This window comes from Stigmatopora nigra, chromosome 11, assembly GCF_051989575.1.
Source record: "Stigmatopora nigra isolate UIUO_SnigA chromosome 11, RoL_Snig_1.1, whole genome shotgun sequence".
NCBI classification, from domain to species: domain Eukaryota; kingdom Metazoa; phylum Chordata; class Actinopteri; order Syngnathiformes; family Syngnathidae; genus Stigmatopora; species Stigmatopora nigra.
This window is the reverse complement of record NC_135518.1, coordinates 5229165-5255521: the sequence shown is the minus strand read 5'-3', so window position 1 is coordinate 5255521 and position 26357 is coordinate 5229165. Positions and strand designations below refer to the sequence as shown.

General features: G+C 37.2%; 1 protein-coding gene across 9 annotated transcripts in view; it reads right to left on the bottom strand.

Moving 5' to 3' along the window:
• Positions 1-26097, bottom strand: part of map2 (microtubule-associated protein 2) — a 39424-nt gene extending 13327 nt beyond the window's left edge. For 3 of the 9 annotated variants that reach the window (XM_077727602.1, XM_077727605.1, XM_077727608.1), the window contains exons 1-8: positions 26026-26096; positions 16460-16512; positions 12646-12764; positions 8046-8308; positions 5208-5297; positions 4981-5055; positions 3214-3429; positions 1705-1989 (exon numbers count right to left, since the gene is read on the bottom strand). In XM_077727602.1, the coding sequence (XP_077583728.1) occupies positions 1705-1989; positions 3214-3429; positions 4981-5055; positions 5208-5297; positions 8046-8256 (877 nt within the window). In that variant the 5' untranslated portion in view covers positions 8257-8308; positions 12646-12764; positions 16460-16512; positions 26026-26096. Of the gene's footprint in view, positions 1-1704; positions 1990-3213; positions 3430-4980; positions 5056-5207; positions 5298-8045; positions 8309-12645; positions 12765-16459; positions 16513-26025 lie in introns of all 9 variants that reach the window. The other 6 variants (XM_077727606.1, XM_077727607.1, XM_077727609.1 and 3 more) reach the window with 4 other exon arrangements.
• Positions 26098-26357: the final 260 nt, after the last annotated feature.

Sequence of the window (26357 nt, the reverse complement as noted above, 5' to 3'; positions counted from 1 at the left end):
TATTTATATAGCCAGGCGTAAAACAGGCAAAGCTCTCCTCAGAAACTTACAGCACAATGATACGGCCGTCACTGAAGAACAATGGCCAAAGAATGAGGTCCACCAAGTCAGAGATGGATGGAAATATGGCATGATATGTAATAGTACCGGCATGGGGCAACTGTCAGGTAGACTGATGGAAAACAAACAATCATTCATGGAATGGATATCCATGCAATATATTATTGTATATTACAATTCTTAATTTCAGACAATATTTGTCAATAATGAGAGCTGAGATCCTTGGATTTTTTTTTATAGTTTTGATCAAATAAACATCACAGCTATAATAACTGCTATATATCATTAACTCATTGGCTGCCAGTGATTACGTTGACGGTCCAATTAATTTTGATTGTGAGGGATTGCTGTGAATTAAAATTGTTACCATGACTTCTATGGCCACCCTTGACAGCACTAGACTTCCAATGCGTTGGACATCTAGTGCAATCATTCATTCATTCATTCATTCATTTTTTGAACCGCTTAATCCTCAGTAAAGTCATGGGGGTGCTGGAGCCTATCCCAGCTGACTTCGGACCATAGGCGGGTGGACACGAGGAGACGGACAACCATTCACGCTCACATTCATACCTAGCGACGATTTATAGTGTCCAATCAGCCTAACCATGTTTTTAGAATGTGGGAGCAAACCAGAGTACCCGGAGAAAACCCACAGAGGCCCGGGGAGAACAGGTAGATCGACCTGGTTTTGAACCCAGGACCCCGGGGCTGTGAGGCCGGTGCGCTAATCACTCAAGCCACTGGGCCGCCCCCCAGTCAATGGCACTGAAAAATAAGCATTCACAGCCAGGTCTTCCGGTTTAAAGAATTAACTGGCAAGGGTCAATGGCAGGCAATGAGCATTAAAAATAACATCATAATATTTTTTAAAAACATTAAATTCAAAGAAAAGAAACTAGTATATATTGTCTGATTTCAATGCACAACATTTTCTTTTGAAGCCTACACAAAATGATGTGCGAGTTGGATCTGGCCCCCAAAGCTTGAGTTCGACACCTTGGGCCATTAGAATGAGTTAGGTAATTTGAATACTATTAGCAGAAACTGCTGAATGGTTGTGAAGTAGAAATGAAATGAATAAATACAAAATTTAATTAAGTGATAAAAAAAACTATAACTGGAGGACTTGGTATTTTGATGAATAACAAATATTGATAAAAGATGATTTGAACAAGACGGTGCCGATGTCTGAAATTGATGGCCAACAATACAACCCCTGCCAATGAATAAACCCTGAAATAATGATTAAAGATTGCATTAATGCAATGCATTAGCATACCAGCACCAAGCCATCTGTGTGTACATGACAATTCTGAAAGCTCATAGCTGGTGATCGAAAGCATGATTGCGGATGCAACACATACTCATACCAGTACAAAAGAGCAAGCCCCTAAACAAGAGCAACAATATGAGAACACAGGCATAACCGTAATAATGTAGTAACTGGTTAAAGTAAAGATAATATGACTTTTTTCCTCTAACAAGCCTGTGTTGCCTTGCAGCCACAGCAGTGCATGGGGCCGATGATATGCGATTCCATCTGAAAAATGCTCAAATTCCCTGCCTCTTGACATATTGGACATTCATATACAGTGGGCAAGCTGTAACATGCAGAAAAGGTGTGCAGAGGGGAAGACACACCTGTCTCAGGGCTCTTCTCACCCTCTACTTCCTCTTTGTCCATAGAGTTTTCTGAAGTCGGACTATTAGCCTCGGCCTGGGTCTTATCTATGTTCTCTCCCTTCCCTAAAAATTCAGCTTCTGGTATGTCCAGGTCAGACTCTTCCCCACTCCATTGTTGCTCATCTAGAGCTGCCTCTGCACTCTCTTCCTCCTCTTCCTCCTCCTCTATATCATCATCATCATCATCATCATCCTCTTCAACATCTTCCTCGTACTCAGCTGTAAGAGCCTCCATGGTCTCTTCTTCTCCAAAACAGGATGAGAGAGGGAGACATTAAGACTACAGGCAACACAGACTTGGGCAGTGTGAAAACATAACTAATGATGGCACACTTTGAGACAATCCAAAGTGTTCACACATAAAGCACACTACTGTTGTTATGATACTAAAGTTTTATCTGGATATTCATACATGAAAAAATACCTGATACTACATAGATAAAAAAAATTAAGAAAGGCAATCAAAAACTATATTAAAACTTTTGTAATAACTTAATCACATGTTAACCAAGTCATTTGAACTTGGAGGGTGGAATATTCATTCGCTGAAGTTCCTCCCACTTCAAATGGATTAGACGTCTATAGCGCCATCAATGGCAGCCAATAAGTTGACAAGGAAAATGCAATAATATCTTCCAGTTCTATCAAGATTATCGCCATGACAACATATTTCTGGTGACCTAAGGTTGCGCACCTACATACATACAACATTTAAGAATTGATATCCTTCAGTACTTTTGACAACTCTACAACACAAATGCCCACTTACACAGTAGACATCTTGACTTAAATACTGTGTATTTTGAAGTAAGATCTGAGCAAGTATGTCACTTTTAAAGAACAATCTCTAAAGGGCAATTCGTTGCTTTTCCTTCTCACTAACTCCGCCTTATCCTATTTACTTTACCTCAACTATGAACATATTTGTCAGAGATAAGGAAGTTATACATCAGGTCAAGGTAAAACTCTTTCTCCAAGGCATAGACAATACTAAATAATGTACGACAGACCTCACCAAAATATTGATGTATTTTTTCTATGTTTGTGTTAAGTCAAAAGTGGGGTCTACAGTTCCTCTGCTGTTAAATAACTGTTACATAACCCTACTGTTATAGCCACTGAAACCATTTTAAATCAGCAAATTGTTTCCTTTCATACTCTCACGAAACTGTTGCCCTTTACAGGAAGACCCTGAAATAAATTATGATTGCAAACACAAGTAGCAATGGTTTTGGGTGGAATAAATGATTAAAATTATGACGTTTTTACAAATCTGAAATAGGTCAGATTTAGAGAAAATGGACAATCAATAGGACACCCAAACACACAAAAATGACATACAATGTAAATTGGAGGGATGCTAGGAGGAAGGCACAACACAGATGAGGGAGATGTTGAAAAGAGAAAAAGGAAAGAAGGGGTGGAAGGGTTGAGACGGACGGTAAAGAGGAACCGTGTGTGGTTCACCTTCAATTTGTCTAAAGGCCACAGCCTGCCCCGTAGGGCGGGCACCCGAGTGCGTCCACTCTGGGCTGAACAAGGGGTGCTCATAGTACTCCTCGTCGGAGTGGTAGGGGTCGTCCTCAGGCACAGAAACTGAGATGGAGGGGGCGAGGAACTTGCACCTCTCCCGAGAATTTTGGAAGCGGCGCAGAGGGCCTGCCTCCTCCTCATTCCCTACATCTACAAACAAGACAGACACAAGGAGAAAAACTGCAGGGATATCTGGACAAGCACGATGAGGAAGAAATCAAAGAGGACATAAAGGAAGGAAAAATATGGAACATCTTAAACGAAAATGTCCATTTGCAAATTGAGCAAATACAAAAATGATACAGAAAGATTGTATCATTTCAGAGAAAATGCATTTCTGATATTTTTATCCTTATGTTATTTTTTTCTATAGAGATTTCTCTAGATTTAATAATTGATCAGTTTATAAACTATTTCAAAGTCATATGGAATCTTGACTGGTACCATTAAAGGACAGTAGGACAACTATGAAACTCAAAAGTAAAATGGTGGTTGTAGAGTACAATTTGTAATTGAACTAGATTAGATCTTCCTTTGTAATGACCTTGTTTGCTTATCTTGTATTGTTAATGTACCAATACTAAAGAAAATACTAAAAACATCTACCAGTTAATACTTAAATGCTTAAAATGGACATTTTCTGTCAAAGTGTTGAGGGAAACGTTAGCAAAAAAAAATAGAACATTGGTAAATAAACTTCAAGGAAATCAGAAAAGGGTTACAAAAAAAGTCATGACACACAAAGACATTGATGAAGTGACTAAATAGCAACTGATTAGAGACCAAGGTTGTCAGGTCAGCTATAAATTATAATTTAAAAGAAAAGGTCTCTTCCTGTATATTAAATAATATCTATACTTAACTGGTGAGATATTACATAACTGATACTTAAACACCAACAACACTAAAACATGAAAAACACCAATCTAAGAACAGTGCAATCTCCCTAAACAAATTGAATGCTGCCCTCACAAGCAAATCATACCCTATCCCATTTTTTTTTTCTTTTTAAGTCCTTTTAAACAAACTAAATACAATCCTCCCTGATGATTTTTAACAATCACTTCATTTGGTAGCTGGTCAAGCATGATAAGACACTATCAAACAAATCTATATTAACACATCTATTTCCTTACATAAAGTACAATGCTATCTATCATAGATTTGATGTTGAGTCAACACATTCAACCAAGCTAACTATCTTCATTACCCATCTGGTATCCTAATCTCATTTTCTATCTTAACTCACGATTTAATACACAGATCCTCTTTAACATGAGTCTTCACTGCTAAGCAAATAAATCCCAGTGTCACACAGAAAACACTGAGAGCTGCCAAAAAAAAACACCATGTAGAGAAAGACAAGTAACAAGGACAGTTGCAAGGGTGTCATTTTAGTATTTCGGGAAACAATGAAGTATGCGGGTTAGAGAGGCGGTAATGGAAGAAAACTATGATTAAAATTCATTCTAATGGTGTTTTTTTAACCATTTTTTCTTTTAGAGAGAAATAAAACAATGTACAGGAGATGTGTTATTTATTTCTTCAAAATAAAAGGTGAAATAAATTAAAATTAGCTCGTTATACAGTTCGGATGATTTGTATCAGGCAAATCCCCAATATTTTAGTAATTCCAATTCGATGAAGATGGAAGAAGAGAAATAAAAAATCGAAATATACTTTTATATAAGGGCATACTACCTTGTTCAAGAGGACCAAATTGTTCTGCAGCAGGTGAGGGAGGGGGCGATGGAGGTAAATTAGTGGTGTCTTCAACTACAAAAGAAAATAATGACGGGTGATGAAATCATGTTAAATGTGTAAATATTATTGTGGTAAATTGATCAATTTAACTCAATTTAATCAAACATAATAATAATGACAAATATAATGAGAGGTTGTTGCTTCAGTGAAAGCATGCGACAAACCTGACGGCAGTCTTTGACTTTCCTGTTCCCCCTTCAGTACCGCCACCGCCTCGGCAGTTACTTCCTGCACGATTCTTGCAGAGACTTGCTCTAAACAAAGAAAACAAAACAACTACTTTAAAATAATTTCAATAAAAGAGTCTCTCAAAAGGTTAAGAATCACCTATTCTTGAAAGGCTTGTTAATACAAAAGTATAAGAATTGGCTTAATAAGGAATGACAGTCTGATTATAGACTTCTGCATGGAAACACACAATTATGATGGTCATTTTTAATAGTGTTTCCCATATAGATTAAATATGCACACACACAAATTGGCTATTAAGTTATAAAGACCCAAAGAAACACAGACAGAAATTTTCACCTTTGTTAATTTTGCATTTTGCAATAAGTGTCAATTGAATATAATTTTCTAACAGGTATACCAATGAAATATTCTTTAATTTAAACATTAATATTGAAGAAGAACATAAGATGAATCCTAGGTTTGAGGGTGGAATGTAAAAAGTCATTATGGATTTATTTATTTTTTCAGTGAATGAAAATGCAATCTTGTACAATAAAGAATGATGATTAATATGTTAAATTACACATTTTAAAAGGTCTTTAAAAAGCATTTAAAGGTGATCATGTTTAAACATTTGGGCTGACACTTGAAAGTTTTCAGGTGTCAGTGTGACAGAAAGTTCACACATTCACAAAGTGATGGCAGATTTTTTTTTTAAATGACCTTGTCACTTCTGCAAAGCATGATGGTCGTGACAAAAACAGGGTTTATCCGACTTGGTCAGCATGAATCAAACTCAAACATGTCCAATGAAATCAAAAACACAGAAAGATGACATCGTTTTGTGAGTGGAAAACGAATGCATGAACAATTACATTTATCAGAGAGATTTGAAGACCTATATTTATGTGCTCTACTTAGAGCAAATAGTGTGACTAAAAACCTTGAGTCAACACAAACAGGATGTGCTACATATGCACACAGATTTGCACGTAGGCACAAGATGGGAATGCGAGTGCAATTGGATTAAAACCAGTCAGCATCCAAAAAGTGTCAAGAAAGTTGTTTCCTTGACAACAGACTGCTGAGCCACTGTGTTTTTGGTGTATGTGTTGATCCTGAGGAGTTATGTCTGCCCTCTGGGAGATGCTATAGGTCCCACACAGTATGGATAAATAGGGTTAAGGACAGTTATTTTTCCACATCGATCAGGACTCTAAACTTGCGGTAACACGACACACAATCCCTTCTGTGTAATAATTTCGGGGTGAGGTAATATGAAAAGAAGTTGGACGGTGATCTGCCTCCTACTGACTGACTGAAGGTAAGTGAAAGAAAGACAGTCCAAAAATGATCACTTATTTGGGTCTTTTGCCGAGAAAACGCACTTTATGGAGAAGCACTACCAATTTCATCATACGTAGTTTCTGGATATGATGTCAACTAGGCTTTTGTTTTTGTTTGTTGAGTCAATGATGATGACAAAGCCTAGGTCCGATTATTATTATCATGATGAAAATTATGTTGATGGTATGATATGAAATAGGATTATGAATTTAAATTGCCGTTGAAATTATCCTAGGACGAATGTTAAACTCTCTCTCGGGTTTCTGGAACCACTACAACACCTCAATCTTGTGCTCTTTTGTTAATCGGCTGGAAATAATATAGTATATCTGTATTAGGATATAAAATATAAGATTTCAATTTTCCAATTCCAATTGAGGCTCAAATATAGGCTTCAATGTGTGTAGCTGCATGTTTTATTTTGCACTCAAATGGTTAAATTGTCGCTTGTGACCTCTTTGCCGCACACACATGCAAAAAAAAAAAGTAAAGGCAACATAGTGAGCCCCAGGCTTAACATAATGTCAAGGGGGCAATTTAGTGCTTCATAGGTTCTTGTTCTATCTGAAGAGCTGACTCTCAAAAGGCTGAAGCGCAGTGGGATTATCGGGTATCAGCAATTCTTTGCATTTATCCAGCCAGCGTATGTTGGAATCACCCCAAACTCAGCACTATGAATGGGAATAAAAATCGATTAGTCAATTGATTGTTTCACAAGAATCTTGTTGATGGTGTAGATGTAGAAATTTCTCAATCTAGCTTTTCTGGAAAAAAAAACTTTGTTAGAGAGTCAATTATGTCTTAAAGGATCAGACACCAAATTGAATGGCAAGATTAATTTTTGATACTTACATGTTATGAAGCCTATGTCACATGCATAGAGGGTAGGTATGTTGATGGGCGGTTTTGCTAGAGTGCGGTGTAGTTTGAGTCCAATGTGGTTTGCTAAAGTGCTAAATGGATTTAATTTAACAGACACCTGGGCTAATTTTGAGGAAGCGGAAGAAGGCCTTGTGATGAGCAGTCTCTAATGTGAGAGACAAGATATCAGAAAAATAACTACATTTTTTTCTATTCTATCATTTCTGTATTAAAATAACTGAACTAGATAGTGGTAATTTCAGTAGATAGCTAACAGTAACATTTAAAAAAAAGTTTTTTAAATGAATTTTAGACATTAAAGAGAAGACAAATGCTTAACATCTCTAATGTAAGCTTAGAGCTAGAAAAATAACTAATTGGAGTGGAACACGTTGTCATGGTAACACCATTGGTTCATCACTTTTTCACCAGAGTGAGCTCGGGTAGTTGAGGAGTAGAGAAACATTTAACACTATAATTATGGCTGGTTTAATGACAGCATGTGAATGGGGTTGGGAGTCTTTGCTGCAAGCCCACACAAACCATTAACACACATCCACAAACATAAAATATCTAAAATATAGAAAAAGAATAAACAATAATGAATAATAGTTTACGCCCACCTGCAGTTATAGCATGCGCACCAGTTAACTCCCCATTGAACCCATTTTCTCTTGCAGAGAAAGAGGGAGAGGTTGCTTGAGTTGCACCAGTCTGGCATGTCCTGTACGAAGAAGATGAGAAACCATTGGCCCCGTGGGAACCAGTGGGCGGCTGTGCCCCCGAAGCATCCCACTGAGCGACACCGTCTTCTGGCTGTCGGTCATCTGCCATGCTGGTACAAGCTCAAGGCAGGGGAAAGGGGGATTGGGGGATGTCTTTCGTTCTGTGTGGCGACATAAGAGGCAGACATATTAACTCCTCAGAATATTATGCATGCAACAGTCTTACACACCCGGTTTCCGCAAACTTCAGTCCACCTGTTGGAGAATGGTTGTGTTAATATTTAATGAGAAGTGCTTAAGCTGTTCTAGCTAATGAATAATGATCAGATTTTGCATGTTTAAGCTTTTGAAGACAGCTCAATGTAGACTGCATTGAGTACACCAAACTGACTCCTTCTCTCAGAACGCCATACTGGTAGAGTAAATCTCACTTGATAACACCTTCACTGTCACAGCTTGTCTGCCATCACTGTGACCTACTCGGGACATCATCTGAGCAGCACTCGGATTTATTAAAAGCCGTAAAATATCAAAATGAGCTTGTCATCTTGTCTTGTTGTTGACTGGTGATGGAGGTCATTTTGTGTTGGGTTGCTGACCTCCATAACCAACTTGATCAACATAAGTCGTGGACTAGCAGGTCAAGTGTGTACATTTTCAAGGAATGGATGGTCATGTTACACCGCTTGATCCACATTATGCAAAATAATGTTAAATTTTTTTTCATGTTAAATTTATCATTGGTGGAAATGATGCATATACACTGCTATAAATGTTTTTTTTCCACCTGTTATTGAATGAAACCGTCCCCTGCCCCCAATATAACATATTTCAGCGTGAATCACATCTGAAGTGTTACACATACTCAAGAGGCTGAATGATCTGCTCTTTGCACCTGCTGCATGGGTACAGTGACGATGCATTTTCTGCGACTGAAAAAAAAGCTGTCGCTATACACTGACTGTGCTCCAGTCTCAAAATTTCAGATTTTCTATACAATACAATGCTGTGAGGTATCTGTAGACTTTTCTAAACAATTAACGGGTTGCGGGGGGTGCTGAATCCTATCTCTGCTAACTGTGTCCACCAGGCGGGGGACAATTGAATAGGTGGCCAGCCAATTGGAAGGCACAAGGAGACTGACAACCATTCATGATGACTCTCATAGCTAGAGGAAATTTAGAGTGTCTAACCAGTTTTCCCTGCCTAATGGGATATGTGAAGAAACCGGAGAAAATCCACATAAGCCCGGGGAGAAGGGGGGAATGCAAACTCCACAGTGTCACAAAATACTAATGGTGTGCTTTACAGTATTCTCCACAGCATTTTAGAAGTTTTTCCAATTTACAATTAGAGTTTTGTAAACTTTTTTCAAGAAAAATCACACTTAAATTGAGGTCAGTCAGAAATACAATTTTCACTTCTCAGGATAATTCATATTATTGGTAGCCACAGTTTTTGATCCATACATTGAGATTTTGGCATTCAGATGTCTGAGTATTTTTCAATAACATTTTACAATCATCATGTATTTTCTCCTCCTCATGTAAGGTTCATTTTCGAGGCTAAGCAGCATTAATATACATTTCTGCAAATTGGCTGATTGGCCCAACAGATGCGACTAAACGTTCAGCCTCCTCCTGGAGAGATTAGCATAGAGGGTTCACCACCTTGATGAAGGGCACCTTAACAATAATTCCCACAAGTTATATAGGAGTCATTCTATCAAACTTGAAGAAATATAAGCACTGACCATTCCAATCAATAAATGTATGACCATACTAATTAATAGGTCTTACTTGCAATTCTCAAATAATGTATAAACACACACAATGGCCCACAATCTTTTTCATTAACATGAAAAAAAAAAACAAGGCCAGCAAAGCACTGTTTTTCTTAGTGTCTTTGAAATGTCATTAGTCAAATTCTTTAGCTTTTTTTTCCCACCCATGAGATTTTCTCCCACCTGATATTTCTTCCTACCTCTTTACCTGGCTCTTAGCATTGTCCTTCCACCTACACACTCCTCCCCCAGCTTCCATCAGCCTTCATCGTTCCCCTCCTCTTCGCTTTCACTGCATTTTTTTTTCTATCTGCCTCCTACATTCTGAACACATTCACATGCCAACATCTCAGTGTGTGTGTGTGTGTGTGTGTGTGTGTGTGTGTGTGTGTGTGTGTGTGTGTGTGTGTGTGTGTGTGTGTGTGTGTGTGTGTGTGTGTGTGTGTACGCTTCTGCGCGTGCGTGTCACACAGATGCTGCATTGCAGGGCTCTCCTCTCAGGGCCGCCTCACTGCAGGAGATAGAGCTGCAAAGAAGCTTAGGGATAGACAGTCTCTTTTTATGTTAATAATATCTGTAGCTAGTCTCATCCTCACAAATATGACAAATGGACCATTTACATAAAGGCCCAACCGACCTGCTATAATAAATGTTAACTGGAAAAAAGGTAACACTGTCAAGGAAGCTAAAGTAAGCTTAAGAGGCCTAGTGGATGTCTTGTCTTAGAAATGACTTCACCATGATTTTTTTTAGGAAAAAGCTACTGGCTCCAGCTTTATATTCAGAATGTATTAGTGAGAGGGCAATCTTATCATTGCAAGACAGTTGTACTTTATGAGGGCTGTTTTATCCGAATTATACAATTAGAATGCAATTGGTTTGCACTCTGCAGCTTTATATTTCTCTGGGAACTTCAGCATATTTTACAAACTTGAGCACGAAAAGAAAAACTTCCTTATAAAAATATATAAGTAATGTTAAGTCATTTGGTCCAAGAATCATTGGGCTTATTTTGCTGCCATTTGTCGCATCTTGCTATCAAGTAAATGTGAGGGAGTGAGTTAAGGATCTCAATTAGAGAACTATAGTGTAGTTATTTTAGATTGATTAAAAAATGGTACTTTTTTTCACAATATAACATTTTAATTAATTAATATGTCATGTTCTGCCGCTGGACTGCTTGTTTTTTTTCATTACAGAGTGCAGGTGTGTGGCGGTGGGCGGAGCTCCCTGCATCACACCTGTGTTTAATCTCGTCAGCACAGCATTTAAACACAAGAAGGATAGTGAGATATTGCCATGCTCGTCAGTGCAGTTTTATAATTGTGTGGTGTTTGTTCCAGATATTCCTTGCTGGGTTTGTGTTTATCCTGTGTTTCATTTAGTATTTGTTATTCTGTTTTTATGTGTGTCCTCTACCTAGTGGTGTAGTTTGTTTGTTTGTTTGTTTTACTTAAAGCTTCTCTTATCGCTGTTCCCTTTGGGTTATTGTTAGATCCTCTGACCCTTTTTGTTACTTCATTTTTGTGTTTGCATCTATATTGAATGAATACTTTACCACGCCTGCTTGGTCCCAGTTGTCTGCTTTGGGGTCCAAAGATACTTCCACTTTGGTTATTTCTTACTAATGTTGCAATTATGATTGATAAAATGTGACTTCACATTATAATATGGTTTTATGATGATACGTTGAAATACATAACTTCTATTAATCCATATGGAAAATCTTCAGAAATCACCTCCAAAACATCTATTTTTTTAGAACTATTCCTAGATGGGATTTTTAAACTTTTATGTATAGGGCTAGTGACTATTTTTGGTAACATGAAAATAAAATACTTGGCCCCATAAATACTTGTACACTCAGACATGGAGAAGACATCTGGCCCACACAACCCAAAATGTGACGTTCACATCTGGAGGTGCCAGCTTTCATTTACAACTATACATTATGATTAGTATATGAATTTTTTATATGAATTCTTTTAATTAGTTCTCCCAGTCAACATTTTTTTTGCATGATCGGTGGCAGCTAATAAGTTCAATGAGGGCCTTAAGCCTTAAATCTAACAGAAAACAATAACTAATCACAACATTAAATATTAAACAGCCCAAAAAACATTTATAAAACATAAAAATAAAAAGCCTTACCCAACCTCCATTACCAATGTTAATATAATAGGAAATTTGTGCAGGAAACAATGAGCGCGCATAAAAAGCGTGACTGCCTTTCAGCGGACCTTGGTGTTGATCGTCTTACTAAAGCGGCTCTTGTCATCCCACTCAATACCCACTACCCACTCAGCTCCTAGCAGCCTGCACTCACATGTGCATCCACCCACATGAACATTGCTTTTATGGTTTTAACAGACATCCTCGTTTTTTTGCCTGCTCTTTCTTTTATCCTTTTTATATTGCTCTTTTATTCCATAAAAAGTAGTATATTTCTATTCATCAAAGTGATAGATACACAGCATATCATGGACATTATTCTAATTGAAATAATGATGGAGAAGAGTGGGATTGGTTGTCACTTTTTTCCACACACATCTTGAATTTTATATCCTTTATTTTTTTCTTTTTTGCGTAACTAATTATTAATCAAAGATCTTGCACCATGTGTGTTTTTACTCAATAATTGTACAAGCATGAAACATAAAAAGATAGGCAGCAGTGAGTACGGCAATAAATCATAAAAAGAGTAAGAGTAATTACCTGATTCTCAGGTGTGTGATTTCCAGTGAATCAAAGCCACGTTTAAAAAAAGGATTTCCTCCCTCTTTTGAAAACGGAGTTGAAGACTGTCACACCAGTTTCTTGGATGAACCTATGCACTGTTTTAAAAAGGACAAAAAGAAAAGCTCATCTTTTTGTATTCTCTTCATTTTACAGCAGATTAATTCAAAAAACAGATTAATACCTGTCTAAGAAAAACAGAGAAGCATGTACAACGATAATTAAGGCTATTTTGTGTTAAAGCTTACTTGAAAAGTAGATTAAATCAACTTGGTTCATTATTTATAATCAAATATTTACTGTCAATGTTACAGAAAAGCTAGTACTCTGGTAAACAAACAGCTGCACAGCTCCCCATGCAGCATATGCCCTTTTCTCTCAGCTCCAACTTCAAAACGTTTAAAAACCACAAAGAAAGCCTGCTTTCGATTTTCAGTTGAGGCAAAAATTCAGGGTTAGGTTTAGGGTCACCCGCCTTTGTCCAAAATCAGCTGGGATAGGATCCAGCACCACCCATGACCCTAACTAGGATAAAGCGGTTCAGAAAATGAGATGAAACCTGGTGTCACAGAAAATATTGACACAATCCCCGTTTTGACACGATATCTGCTATGATATGGGCATTGTTAGTAACACGGGTGGTAACATTGAAAGCAGCCTTTGCAGTTTAGACAGTGATGAGTGAACCTATATGTAAACCCCTGTCATGCTACTAACATAAATACCCAGCAAAAGTCAGGGAACGACGACGTGAATTCAGCGTTAAGACTTTAGTCGCTTGACGGGTATATAAAATCCCCTTAGCTGCAACTCTGGGGCTCACTGTGAAGGTGGGAAGTGCCTGAGGCAACGGTTCTTTGACATCTACTTTAAGTATGTGTGTAAATGTAATGTTAAGATTTTAAAACTGCTATTTTTGAAGAGAATTTTCAGGGGTTTTTTTGTTGTTTTAGTACCCACTCCACTACCAATCACAGTATTTTCCTCAGAAGGCACATTTAAATAAAATTAAAGCCGTTTGATTGGAAAATTGTTACCTTTCTCTTGCAACAACAACTAAAATGGCTTTTTTTAGGAAGGTATTTGGAAGAAGGTTGGCCTTCAACGGGGTACATTGTAATAGTGGAACCAAAGACACCCTAAAAGTAGCCAAATAGCCTAACATTTAAAAAATGAATGATGGTAGTATGTGAGAAAAAAAGCATTTTTTAAGCTAATAAAAGTCTAAATTCAGTGGTACAGCCTTTGATCATATGTATTGTACATTTATAACTAACCTTCTACATCTATCTGTGGTAGTTTATTAGAAACAAAAAGAAAATAAGCAGTACATATAATGATACAACAATTCAGTTTATAGAGGACTAAACTGTGACTCAGCAGCACCACCACTAGTTTTGTTTAAAGAATGTTAATGTCATTCCACCATACACAACAAAAGAGGTAGAAGTTCTACCTAAAGGAGAGGCAAAATATACAGCAATCATGCTAAAGAGAAGCAGTAATCTCACAGAAACACTGCCAAGCAATTTCATTGCATTCATCTTGAAATCTATTTGAAGTGCCTTAAAAAAATAATTAATTTCAATTCAGACATTTTCAAGGTCGCTGAGGGATACTTCTGTTGCCTGCTTACAATGTATAATACATGCCATACACAGTATTGTCTGCATTATTTCCAGCAATACTAAATTAAATATAAAGAGTCAAGACACACAATTAATATAATGACAAAATGTGCAAATCAACAAATCTTAAGTAATTATGTGATTAATCTAGGAATGCATCATTGGCATATTCTTGTTATTTAAAACCTAAGTAGATAAATTGGTTATACTAAGTAAATGATTCTACAAGATTGATGCTATGACTAACGAATTACAATTTGGAATGTGCAGTCGTTAATATTGAAAATCACATTAATATAGACATAGAGATTGAAAATATTACCCATATACTTCATTACTTCCAAGAGTGCCATAAAATTGCAACAGAGTAGGTGTTTTTTTTTAATTGCCCCGCATCTTTGCTGTCATCATTTTTCTAATTGGCTTTCAAACTCATACACAAACACACAAAAGCCACGCTGTTACGGACACAATCAAAGCTCTTTGTTTATGTCTTGGGCCTTGCCATCCAGCAGCCACCTGTCATTTTTAATGAAATCGGCAAAGTATAATTGTGTATGTGACCAGTCTAAGGTGTGGTCTGCCTTTCGTACAAAGTCAGCCAGGATTGGCTCCAGCAACCCTTACAAGGATGCACAATATGGAAGATGAATAAATGAATGAATTTGAATGAATGAACCTTTCTTATGTCCATAAAACATGTTTTAAATTTGATATTTGAAAGTATGCCTTGAGAAGAATCAATTGACTTGAATCTGGGTCATTCAACAAACTGACAATTAGTTCTGTCCTCAACAAAAGCAGTTTTTGCAAGACTACTGTCCCAAGTTTAATAACATGCAACATTAAAATGGAGAATCACATTGACTGGCAAGTGTGAAGTGAGATGACACTATGAAAAACCGCGAAAATGGGAAAGGGCGTTTAGGTGTAGAAGCTCAAGGACAAACACAGGTAACAAATAAAAGTGGGTGATGACCAGATATGGTAGATCATTATAATCACTGTTCGGGACAAGTGACATATATCAGTGGCCTATTAGCTCCATGGAGCTCTTTAAAAAATGTTGGAAATGGGGGAAGAGAAATATATTATTTGTTTTAATATGGTTTCTGTAGGAGGACAAACATTTTTTTCAGACATATTTCTTTCCATCCAATGTGGCTCTTTCAACATTTTATATTGCCAACCCCTGTCCTGACTCCACTAGACTAGAGAAGAGTTTGAGAAAACTCTGGACTGGTCGCCTGTCATTTGCAAATGTTCAAAAAAGAATTAGCACATTCATATTTGTAGAAACACCACACAGGAAGGCCGAAGACAAAATTCCAAACTAGAACGAAGAATGTGATTTTAATGTGTTGCACTATTTAACATATCACCCAAAATACATGATTTTTTTATTAACATATATGAGCTCAACCACCTAACGGTGCAGTGGTTCCTCTGCCTGACTTCTGTGTAGGCAGTAGGGGTTCGAGTCCTACTCGATGGTGGTGTAATTGTGAGCATGACTGGTTGCCTGTTTCATTGTGCCCTGCAATTGGCTGTCAACCAATTTAAGGTTTCTCCTGCTTGCAGTCCATGTTTGGCTAGGGGATGCTCCTGCACCCATCGTAAGGATAAGCGGTACGGAAGATGATTTAAAGAATTCATTCCTTCATTCATTTATTTTCTGAACTGCTTATCCTCACAAGGATCACAGAGAGTACTGGAGCCTATTCCAGCTAAAGACGGGCACGAGGCAGGGGACACCCTTAATTGCAGATTGCATAGAACACCTGAATTGACTGTTAATTATAGACTAACATAATAATAGATTTGTTGAGAATTGTTACACCTATAGCTTGTTTATTTATACAGTATAAGACTTGAGAATGTGGCACGGTGTATGTACTATGAGCAATGTGACACTAAAAGACAGAGAAAAATTGTAGTATTTAGTATTGTGAATATACACATTGCACCAATAAATCTACAAGAGCTCACTGGTTAACTATTAAAGGAACATAACCACTTCTGCAGCTACTGTTCGTATAGTAAAGCCCTAAACAGTGCTTTTTAGAAGCAGAGTGACGCAGCAACTTTACAGCAGCACATACCGATGCAGAGAAGAACCATGAGTATTAGGATTGAATGATGGAAAAAAAAAGTGAGACACTCACCTGACTGACCGTGTTATGGTCAGTGACTCAGGGCAAAGCTTTACATCCATGTGCTGAAAAGTGACAGTGGAGAAAGGGTAAGAGCAGTTGTGTGGGTAAAAAAGGCAGAGAGACACATTTGCCTCTTAGTCCTTTGGGACTGCAATGGCAGGTGGTGTCTCTTAATACACAAACACGCACGCGCATTTGCACACAGGCACACATAAACCTGGCACCTGCAAATCTCCAGGACAGATGGAGAGAGGGTGAGGTGGAGGCTGAGAGGAGAAAGAAGTAATCAGTCAATAGCTGGCTCTCAAAGAAAGCTAGTTGAGGAAGTTGAAAGGCAAAATACAGGGTTTGTGTTTGCTGTCCATGGTTGTTAGTGTGACAGCTGAAACACAGATCCACTGTCCTGCTGCTTGTTGTCTTGTTTCACGCACACGACCTTTGAAATGTCTCGTTAAAGGCAGAACAAGTGCTGTCTCACTCTGTGGTGAAGTAGGATTTTGCCACTAGTTTAAGACTAGAAACTGCTATTGACAACACCACACTTTGACAGTAACAATTCTATGTATGCTGATAGAGTAAATTGTGTTTTGCTTCCAAAATGATGTGTTCCCAATGATTAAGTGAGAAATGTCACTTTGGAGGACCCTTGTTTATCATGTTAAACATTAGCAATGTCCCATTACAGTCATTTTTATTTCTGATCCAATATCTTTGTTTAAAATTTAATTGCAAGTGAATGCTGATGCACTGACTTTTATCTACTGAAAGAGGGGCTCACTTGTCATTGGGGGGTTATTAGCTACTTTTAAACTTAAAGGACCTATGGTATTTGCTTTCAAATGAATTTGTTGTTATCAAAATAACAATAATTCCCTGATATTCAATATGAAACTGAAATAGTTGGTAATGATGATTATCAGTATTATCAATCACAAAGTTGCTGATATAAATGCATAGCAAATATTTATATATAATAATTTATGTCAAATACACATTAAAAACAGCAAATGACTGCTTTTAAAGATCAGTCATTGATATTTAACTAAACAGGAATCTTAGTTAAAATTTTACACCAAAATCTATTTTTTTGTTGAATATGTGCTATAATATCCTACATTCAAGAAATGCTGTAAAATGCATTTATTCTCACATCATGGTACTATCGTATTACGAGTTGTGGTAATCGAAATGTCACCTTGTATAAACAGAAATGAAAAGTGAATAGTTGTTGTCCCTGTCATGTCCTGTCTGAGAGCATCCTTGCTATGTTATTACTCTACACTGCTTTATGAATACACACTATTGCAGTAGTGGAACAGCTCATCGGTAAACACTTGAAGCTGATCCAAAGTGTATATTTTGCGTCGCACACATAGTACCATATGGGACTCACTGCAAATGATATTCAGTGCTTGTGTGTTTTGGAACGCTAGCCATAACCAAGAGGGAGGCCAATATCATTTACATTATTTACCCATTGATTGCCATTGAAGGTGTTAGATGTTCAATCTATTTTGACTGGGAACGACAAAGGAATGGTAGGAAAACAATGTTAATTCGCCCCTCCCAGTTAAAATGGATTGGACATATAGCATGTCAAGGGCGTTAATCCATGAGCATAAAGTGTGAAAATTAAAACAGAGTATTGATTGTACTTTATCGGCAAGACATGTAATATCCCTTAAAATGTTTCTCTACATTAGTGCAGTGTTTTGTTACATTGCAAGACCCATGCAAAGAATGTAAGAAAATATTGAGTACTGTCACAGGTAAAGCATTGTAAAATTCGAAAGTGTCTCATTAAATTTGGAGTAGTTATAACCTTGCTTATTATCATGCATCAGCAGACCGTTGTCCTCTTGAGTGTACTTTTTCACCCCACAATATGGGAATACAATACACAAGGTATTTCCTGAGGGGGTAATGAAACCACTCCTGTTGCTCCAATTACTATTACAAGGCTTCTGGAGCATTGAGATTCAGCCAAAAGTCATTTGCATGAAAGATTAATCTTGTTTTGCTGATTAAAATTGTCCATCATTCTGTCAGCGCGATTAATTAAGTGATAGACAAATTGTAGTTCAAAGGAAGACTGTTTGGAAACAATACTTTTCCAAGAATGAATGTTTCACCTGAGCAGTTGTGTTATATTTTCAGTTCAATTGGGCAGGCTTCCTATTATGTTATGTCTGGGAAATCTGATCCACTGTGGTTTCTCACTTTTTGAAAATAGTATGTTAATTATATTATAAATGTCAAACTAAATTATGACTAGGATTTTCAAGCGTATCAGCAGGTATTAAAGTCACAATCCTGAATTGCTGTATCCAGATATGATATTTGATTGTAAAAGTATTAATACTTTACTATTTTTAAGTGATTATCCTTTACAATTAACCTTCTATGAATTGTTCAACTCCATTACAATGAAAAATAGAGCCCAGTTTCTTTTTCCATGGTTTAAGATCTTATTTCATGTACAAAGGAGGAAATTTATGCATTGCTATTTATTCCTCAGGGGTTAAGGGACCATTAATTCCGTTAGTTTAACTAATGAGCTCTACCTCCTTCCCCACCAGTTTAAAGTCAAAGTAGCTATCAGAGTAATGATAATTCCAGCTTTTTTTCCAATCGAAATAATAAGAATCACCACAAATATCTTATTCAAAACAAACAAAAACATTTATTGGTGTTTATTGTGCATGAATTCTTGTCTTTTGTGCAATACCAGTTTGCTCGAGGGAGTGGTGAAGCCTGCTGTGTGTAGTGATGAGCAGCCTCCCAGTTTCCATAGCAACATCCTAACTCAGTCAGTCTCCATAGCAACTAATAACGGCATTAGCTGATTCAGAAAATGTTCATATCAAAAGAGCTGATAGTATTCATGGATGATGAATCCAAGATAAATGAATAATTCCATTAAAATGTGATAACATCGGACTCCAGCATCACCTTCATAAACCTTTGTTCCTATTCCCAAAGTACAATCATCAAACATGTGAACCTCAATATCACGACAGTCAAAACCTAAATAGAAAGGCTGCCTTGACTCTTCAGGAACAATTGCAGAATGGAAAAAGACACTCACGACTCCCAAATGAATGGAACGAAACGCACCTTTTTGACATACCTAACACAGAATGAAGCAGGAATGTCATTGCAGAAGTCTTCTATCTTATCATATAATTTACACTTAGAAAAAAAAGCGAAGTAAACTTCTATTGGGGAATGACCTGAACTTTCAAAAATTCGCAAAAAAAATTTATCCACTAAAGTTTGTCTCTAAAGTTGAGAGTTGTGTGAAGCTCACTGGTGACAGGTTGGGAAACTCTCCAACAACCCAAACACAGGCAGAGGCTACCGTGTCAGCTGGCTCATCTCATCTCATTTTCTCATCTGGAGCCTATCCCAGCTGTCTCCAGGCCAAAGGTGGGGGACAACCTGTATCGGTGGTCAGCCAATCGCAGGGCACAAGGAAACGGACAACCATACACACTCATACCCATACCTAGGGGCAGCTTAGAGTGTCCAATCAGCCTACCATGCATGTCTTTGGAACGTGGGAAGAAACCGGAGCACCCGGACGAAACCACACAGGCCTGGGAGAACATGCAAACTCCACACAGGTGGACATGACCTGGATTTGAACCCAACCCAGGATCCCAGTGCTATGAAGCCACCCCACTAAATCATGTGATGCTTTTAAATTCATATGCTAATGCATTCAGATTTTATCATTTTCTTAAACAATTTGCAATAGAATTCTCAACACTTGATCTCTATGGCTTCAAGACCATTTAATGGCGCAAATGAACTACAATAAAGCCATATGGTCATTTTAGTTTTGGTATTAAACTATGAAAGACATTTGAGGTACTAATTTTTCGACAATTCATAAAGGTTTTTACCAATGCAGGTGTTCACAGACTGATGTCCTTGGATATCACACATGACCAATTTATATTTACACCTCTCGAAACAACACTCATGTTGTTATTTTAAAGACTCCAAGGAAACCAGAACGGTTACCTGGAAAACATTTCCTCCCACTGGATTCCTTTCAGTCATAGCATCTGAAAACAAGATGAACATGATGACATAAAACAATGTGGCACAACACAGCCATCCACAGCGATGAGCAAAACCTTGAGTTAAGGTCTGCTGAAAAGTTGTGTGCATTGAAGGCTGTATGTTTGCCCACAGAAATACTTGAACAGTAGGTGGTATTGTTAAATGCTTCCAGTGGGATTAAGTAAAATAGTCATAACTTGTAGACTTGATGCAGAATTTAAGGTACCATAGCAGAGAATCAAACTCAGGAGCAACACAGGGTGGTACAGGTTTGGTTCAAGTCGTCACAAGGGATAAGGTAGTGTTTAGTTCTCGTAGTGGCCAGCCAGTCAGTTCTAATGAATTTGGCACGAAAACTAAGTTCGGCTGATAATAGAAACCTCTGACCTCTTGAAACCTTTTGGATTAAATTAAGGGGGTTAAGTGACGTTTAGGGTTAGGGTTAGGTTTAGGATTACATCGGCATAAAGTAAAGTGAGGTGTCATTTGTTCCGTGCAGCGAAGCGTCACCAAATTAAGGTTTGAGAGGAGCAGATGATCCAAGATTAAAGCTGCTGAGGAAAGAAGCTCAAATACAGTATACCATGCTGCTGTAATGGATCTGCCACCAATAAAGGGAGCACAAATAGTTCAAACACTACCAAAAGAATTTACTCTGAACTGCGTTTGATCTGTGGAGTAACTTTGAAAAACACAAAGCTAAAATCTGAACATTATTCAAAGAAAATTTGCACGAGCATATTAAAGTAATACTTGCTATGTGTCTGACAGGTTACTTTGTGTTGTCTGCCTACTTTCTTCTGTTTGTTATGCACACGTAGGTGTCAGAATTGATTACATAACTAAAAGAAGAGTACACCGCTTACTAAAGCCCTCAAACACTTCAATGCGATGCATAAATAATTCATCTTCCTGCTTAAAAAAAGATCAACATTGTGAGTTATAACAAAACCTCAACAGGTTCACAGCAATGTCTACAAAGCATTTAGGGATACCGTCACCAATCTGGGGACTCTGTCTTGAACTTTTTAGGGTAATCCATCATCCATTCCACAGTACCATGTCTTATGTAAAATCAAAGTTAAGTGTTAGCTGAAACTCTTGAGTGTTTTCTTTTTGGGGGCTCAGTTTGTGCCAAGAATTCAAACTAGAAGAATAAAGGTAGTAGGCAATGCTGTCTTTGTACACCACCACAACAAATTTTAAATAAAGCAGTCAAAATGTGATTGAGGCAGAGTCTTTTACCATTGTGTTTTTTTCTAAAACCTTTAGCCAACAGTTATTGCTGGCTGCAATAAGGTTGGTGTGAATGTATACTTTAAATACATAATGGAAAATAATAGTAAGTCAACATAGTGAAGTTCAATTATGTTTTACTTGAAAACATGACAATGTACAAATCAAATTTAGTTCAAATTTGTATCAGAATCACAGAATAACATAATAAAGCCTGCACATATGTGTTTTTAGATACATTCGCTATTAGTTTCAAAAGAATAAAAAAATGAAACTGTTTTAAATACTCATAACTGTGTTTGCATGTTAATGGTAAAAAAATTACCAGAATTGCAAAAAGTGACTTTTTATGAAAAAAGTTTGAACTGATATTAATGATCAACTGATTAGAGAAGTCAAAAACAAAGATTTAGGTCTGTAGTCGATGTTAGTTTAGACGACAGAAACCGCTAAAACTGTTATTTTGTCATTCATTTACCAAACCCACAGTGAGAAAGGTGAGAACATAACATTTTTTTTAAAGAGCTCTCCTATCATTAACATCACCACATGTACAATGTAGCATGTACCTAAATGGGCTGCATCAAAAGTACCTTTCTACCATCAATTCAGTCAGAGACCTTTTATAGTCTCCATATTCACACAATGACATTGGTGCATGAACCATGAAAGCAAAAGGAACATTCACTGGAAGCCTTCAATAGATTCTCTGAAACTCAACTATCTGAGCCATAGAGCCAGCATGCTTAGGGGATATTGTTGTGTTTTCTTTTCTCATTTTTTTCATCCAACTGTAAGAATAAAATATCAAAGATAATACGCTAGATGGAAAAAGACTGACATCTAGCTGCAACCAAATCTACAAAGTTCATCCAAAAATCCCATTTTACTATCTTTCATTGTATAATCATATTATATATATTACAAGCTAGTCAACATTTTTCTCTCCTAGAAACAGTTGATACGTTTTCCATCAATAGAATAATCGTGTTTATCACTAATCTACTTAGAATCCCAGCAATGTAGTTACACGTGTAACAAAGTCAATTAGGACATGCAACAGTTATCCCATTAGGGCGTTAGGCTTTTTTTCCCCAAACCATTTAGCATGAGTGTCCACTGGTGCTTCCTTTATTACAATACGTCTTGAATTGCAATGAACGTTTATATGTAAAAATCTCCAAAATCCAGTTAGAAGGCAGACAAAAGGTATAATCCACCTCTACCATCCGTTCACTCTTAGTTCTCTATGTCACAGTGCCTGTTTGTTTTAGCAGTCTATTTTAAAAGCATCACATGTTTGAAGAGGGCTTTTGAATTGAGACTTACCTCCGACTCGGCCACTTTGGGAGGTATTCTTATTCTGCATGCAAGCGAACACTCATACATTTTTGCTCACTTAAGCACATACTATGGATGAGTACATGAAATCATAATATAGAGGATGTAAGAAAATACTCTCAATGTTGATATATATATAATATCTATAGCAAATCACCCTAAATCTCTAGAAAATGGTTACATCAGAGGCATGACAAAGCATATTTTCACTTGCGCTGGTCCGTCAGAACTCGACGAAAGAGAGCATCCTCATCTGAAGTACATGTTCTTAACCGATGCGGCTCCCAGTGCCAGTCTCGAAATACTTGTAAAATAGTAACAATGCCTTTTCAAGTAGTAACACTTGCCTGTTAAATTTGAAATCATTCCCTTATCCACATACGCCATCAAACTTAATTTGACCTATTTTCACAATCAGTGTTAAATTGTTTATCCACGTTCTGGGGGTGGTCAACTATTTACGGATTGTTAATGTTGATCTACAGATTAGTAATTTTAAGGAGATTTTTTAAAAAGAAGATATTATCTCAAACTGACAAAAATAATGATGGGAATAATGCTACTATGCAGTTTGTTCAGATTTTTTTCCAAACTAAAAGCAATTTTGTTACAAAAGCCCATGACCGGACGTTTGGTCGCTGGTCTTTTGGTCGCCGGTCTTTTGGTCGCCGGTCATTTGGTCGCCGGTCTTTTGGTCGCCGGTCAAATGTACTTAGATATTAAACAGTACTTAGATATTAAACAGTACTTAGATATTAAACTCTCTCTCTTAGATATCAAACTCTCTCTCATAAATATAATTTTGAGAGCTGGCTTCAACAGTAAACTCTCTGTGACCATTTGACAGGCGACCAAAAGACTAACGACCAAATATCTGAGCACCCAAAAGCCTTATTGTGACTGAACAAAATATGATCAATCTGTTCTGTACCAAAATCTGAGAATATTGACTGATGAAGGCAAAATTTGAAGGCTTTACACAATCTATATTATACAATTCAATGTTAAATTTTCCAAACCATAAATGGATTCTTAAATGCGTTGATTCATATGATTATGTATGTGTTGTTTCCCCTATGCTCTTCACTAGTCATCTGCCTCCGTCAACACCGTTAGATGAGTTGCCATAATTCGATGAATACAAAGCTGCATTCAAACATGAAGTAAACCTGTGCCTCATCGTCTCTACTGGCTGACTGACAGTTTACCTCCTACATCAGCGTGCGCCTTCAACAAAGGCACTGACTGATTCATTGGCACAGTTCGTAGCCACCCAGCATTACCTTGACATTTCAACATGTGTCTGAAATTTTGTTGGTGAACACAGGAGTGGCAAAACCGTACTTCTGATGAAATTGTCTGCAATCGATTCACAGATGGTTTAGAATAGGGATGTCTCAAATACATGTTCTTGCAAGTGAGTTAAAGTCACCTGATTTAGAATCCCACTCCGATACCGTATAGAACTGTATAAAAGAGGGGGGGGGACACATTCAAAGGAACCCACCTCAATTTCAACAAACCTATCGCGATATCATATCTAAGTAGAAGGGTTAGTAATACAATATTATTTCCACGAAAGGAAAAAAACACAAGCAAATGGGGTGGTCATGGAAAGTGTTGCATGCATTAATAATGTATGTAAATACACAATATTCTTATACCTCTGGCTTTGATTTTGTCGCATTTAGCTCTTAACTTATTAACAGTTATTGACATGTATAGAAGATAAATTCTCTTCAAAAATAGGAAGGTTTGCATTGAGTGATAATATTTCATTGCCAATCCATTTAGGCTGGCAGCCATGATTTGATCGATGATAGGCAGCAAATAAATAGAAAAAAAACATTTAAAAAACCTGATTTACCTGATTGTGACCCTCTGAAAATGACATGATATGGCTCAATTTTCTGAGCACGTGATTAGATCCGGGACATCCCTAATATAGAGCATACAAATCACAATGGGACCACACAGGCCTCACTCAATTTTATGTAATTTCTTCTGCGTCACACTCTAAACTCAGTCTCTGAAAGAGGTTTCACACCTAATGGCCATTCGTCACATCTGCAAACACTCCAATCTCCTGTTGTCCTTTAAGATTTCCATGAAGAAGAAGAAAAACAGAAGTGATTGAGGTAGTTGTTGTCCTTGTTCTCCAGGCCCGGTCCCTAAAAGCAAGGCGGAGCCCAACCATTTGTCTGCCAATGACTAATAAATACATCGCAAGATCATTGTGAATGCATCAGGCATTAAAAGTGTCTTCATTCACTGCAGGCTAGTGGACACAGATAGAAGGATCAATAATCAGAGCCTTTATGCAAATGAAATGAGTCTACAAGATGCATCAATTGTAAAATAGATGCATTCCATTACTATTGTATTAAACTCTATTTAAAGGGAATCTTTAAATCAGCAGGAATATTTGATTTAGAATGTCATAAAACCACATTTGTTATATATACATTTTTTTTCTTTTGTGTGGTCAGCCGCAAAATGACTCAGCTCATATCGTCCATCAGAATGTGTACAGAATATTTATAAGCAAGGATGCTTATTTCATTGATGAATAGATTCAAGGCATCATAACTTCCCGCAGTGTCTGTTGATGGTTTAATGAGGTCCAATGCAGATATCTCGTCCCTCCAAGCCATTCAAATGAAATCAACACGCCTGATTAAAGCAAAATGAATCGATTTCACGTTTTCTTTACGTGTCCCAAAAAATCTGAGAAAAATATTGATAAAAAAGACAAACGAGACAGCCTGAACCAGCAAAAATCAGAATCAGATTTACAGTAGACGAACATGTCTGTTCAGTCCACCCAAACGCTGTAACACATGCTGTAACTTACTTTCATGGTCTATTTTTTTGCATGTTTAATTTCAAATATGATCTTAACAAAAGCGTAATTGATTTTTTTTTACCTGTTCAGCGCAGCGTCCTTCAATATGCAACACCGGCTCTGTCAGACAGCACAGACACCGCAGGCTGCAAATACCGTAATAATGGCAAAAGTCACGCCCCTGCATTTCTATGGTCCATTACGGTATCAAATACTGCGCTACCCAATTGAGAGAGGAGAAATACAATTTCCATTTATTTTTTTGCGAATTATGTATTTAGCAGTCGTCAATTATTCATTCATAGTTGACCTTAAATAATGTGATTGTATAAAATTAAATATTCCAAGTCATTTTTGTTCACAGCCTCAATTTATTATATAATAAAACATCAATTCCGTTAGAATTAGAATGAA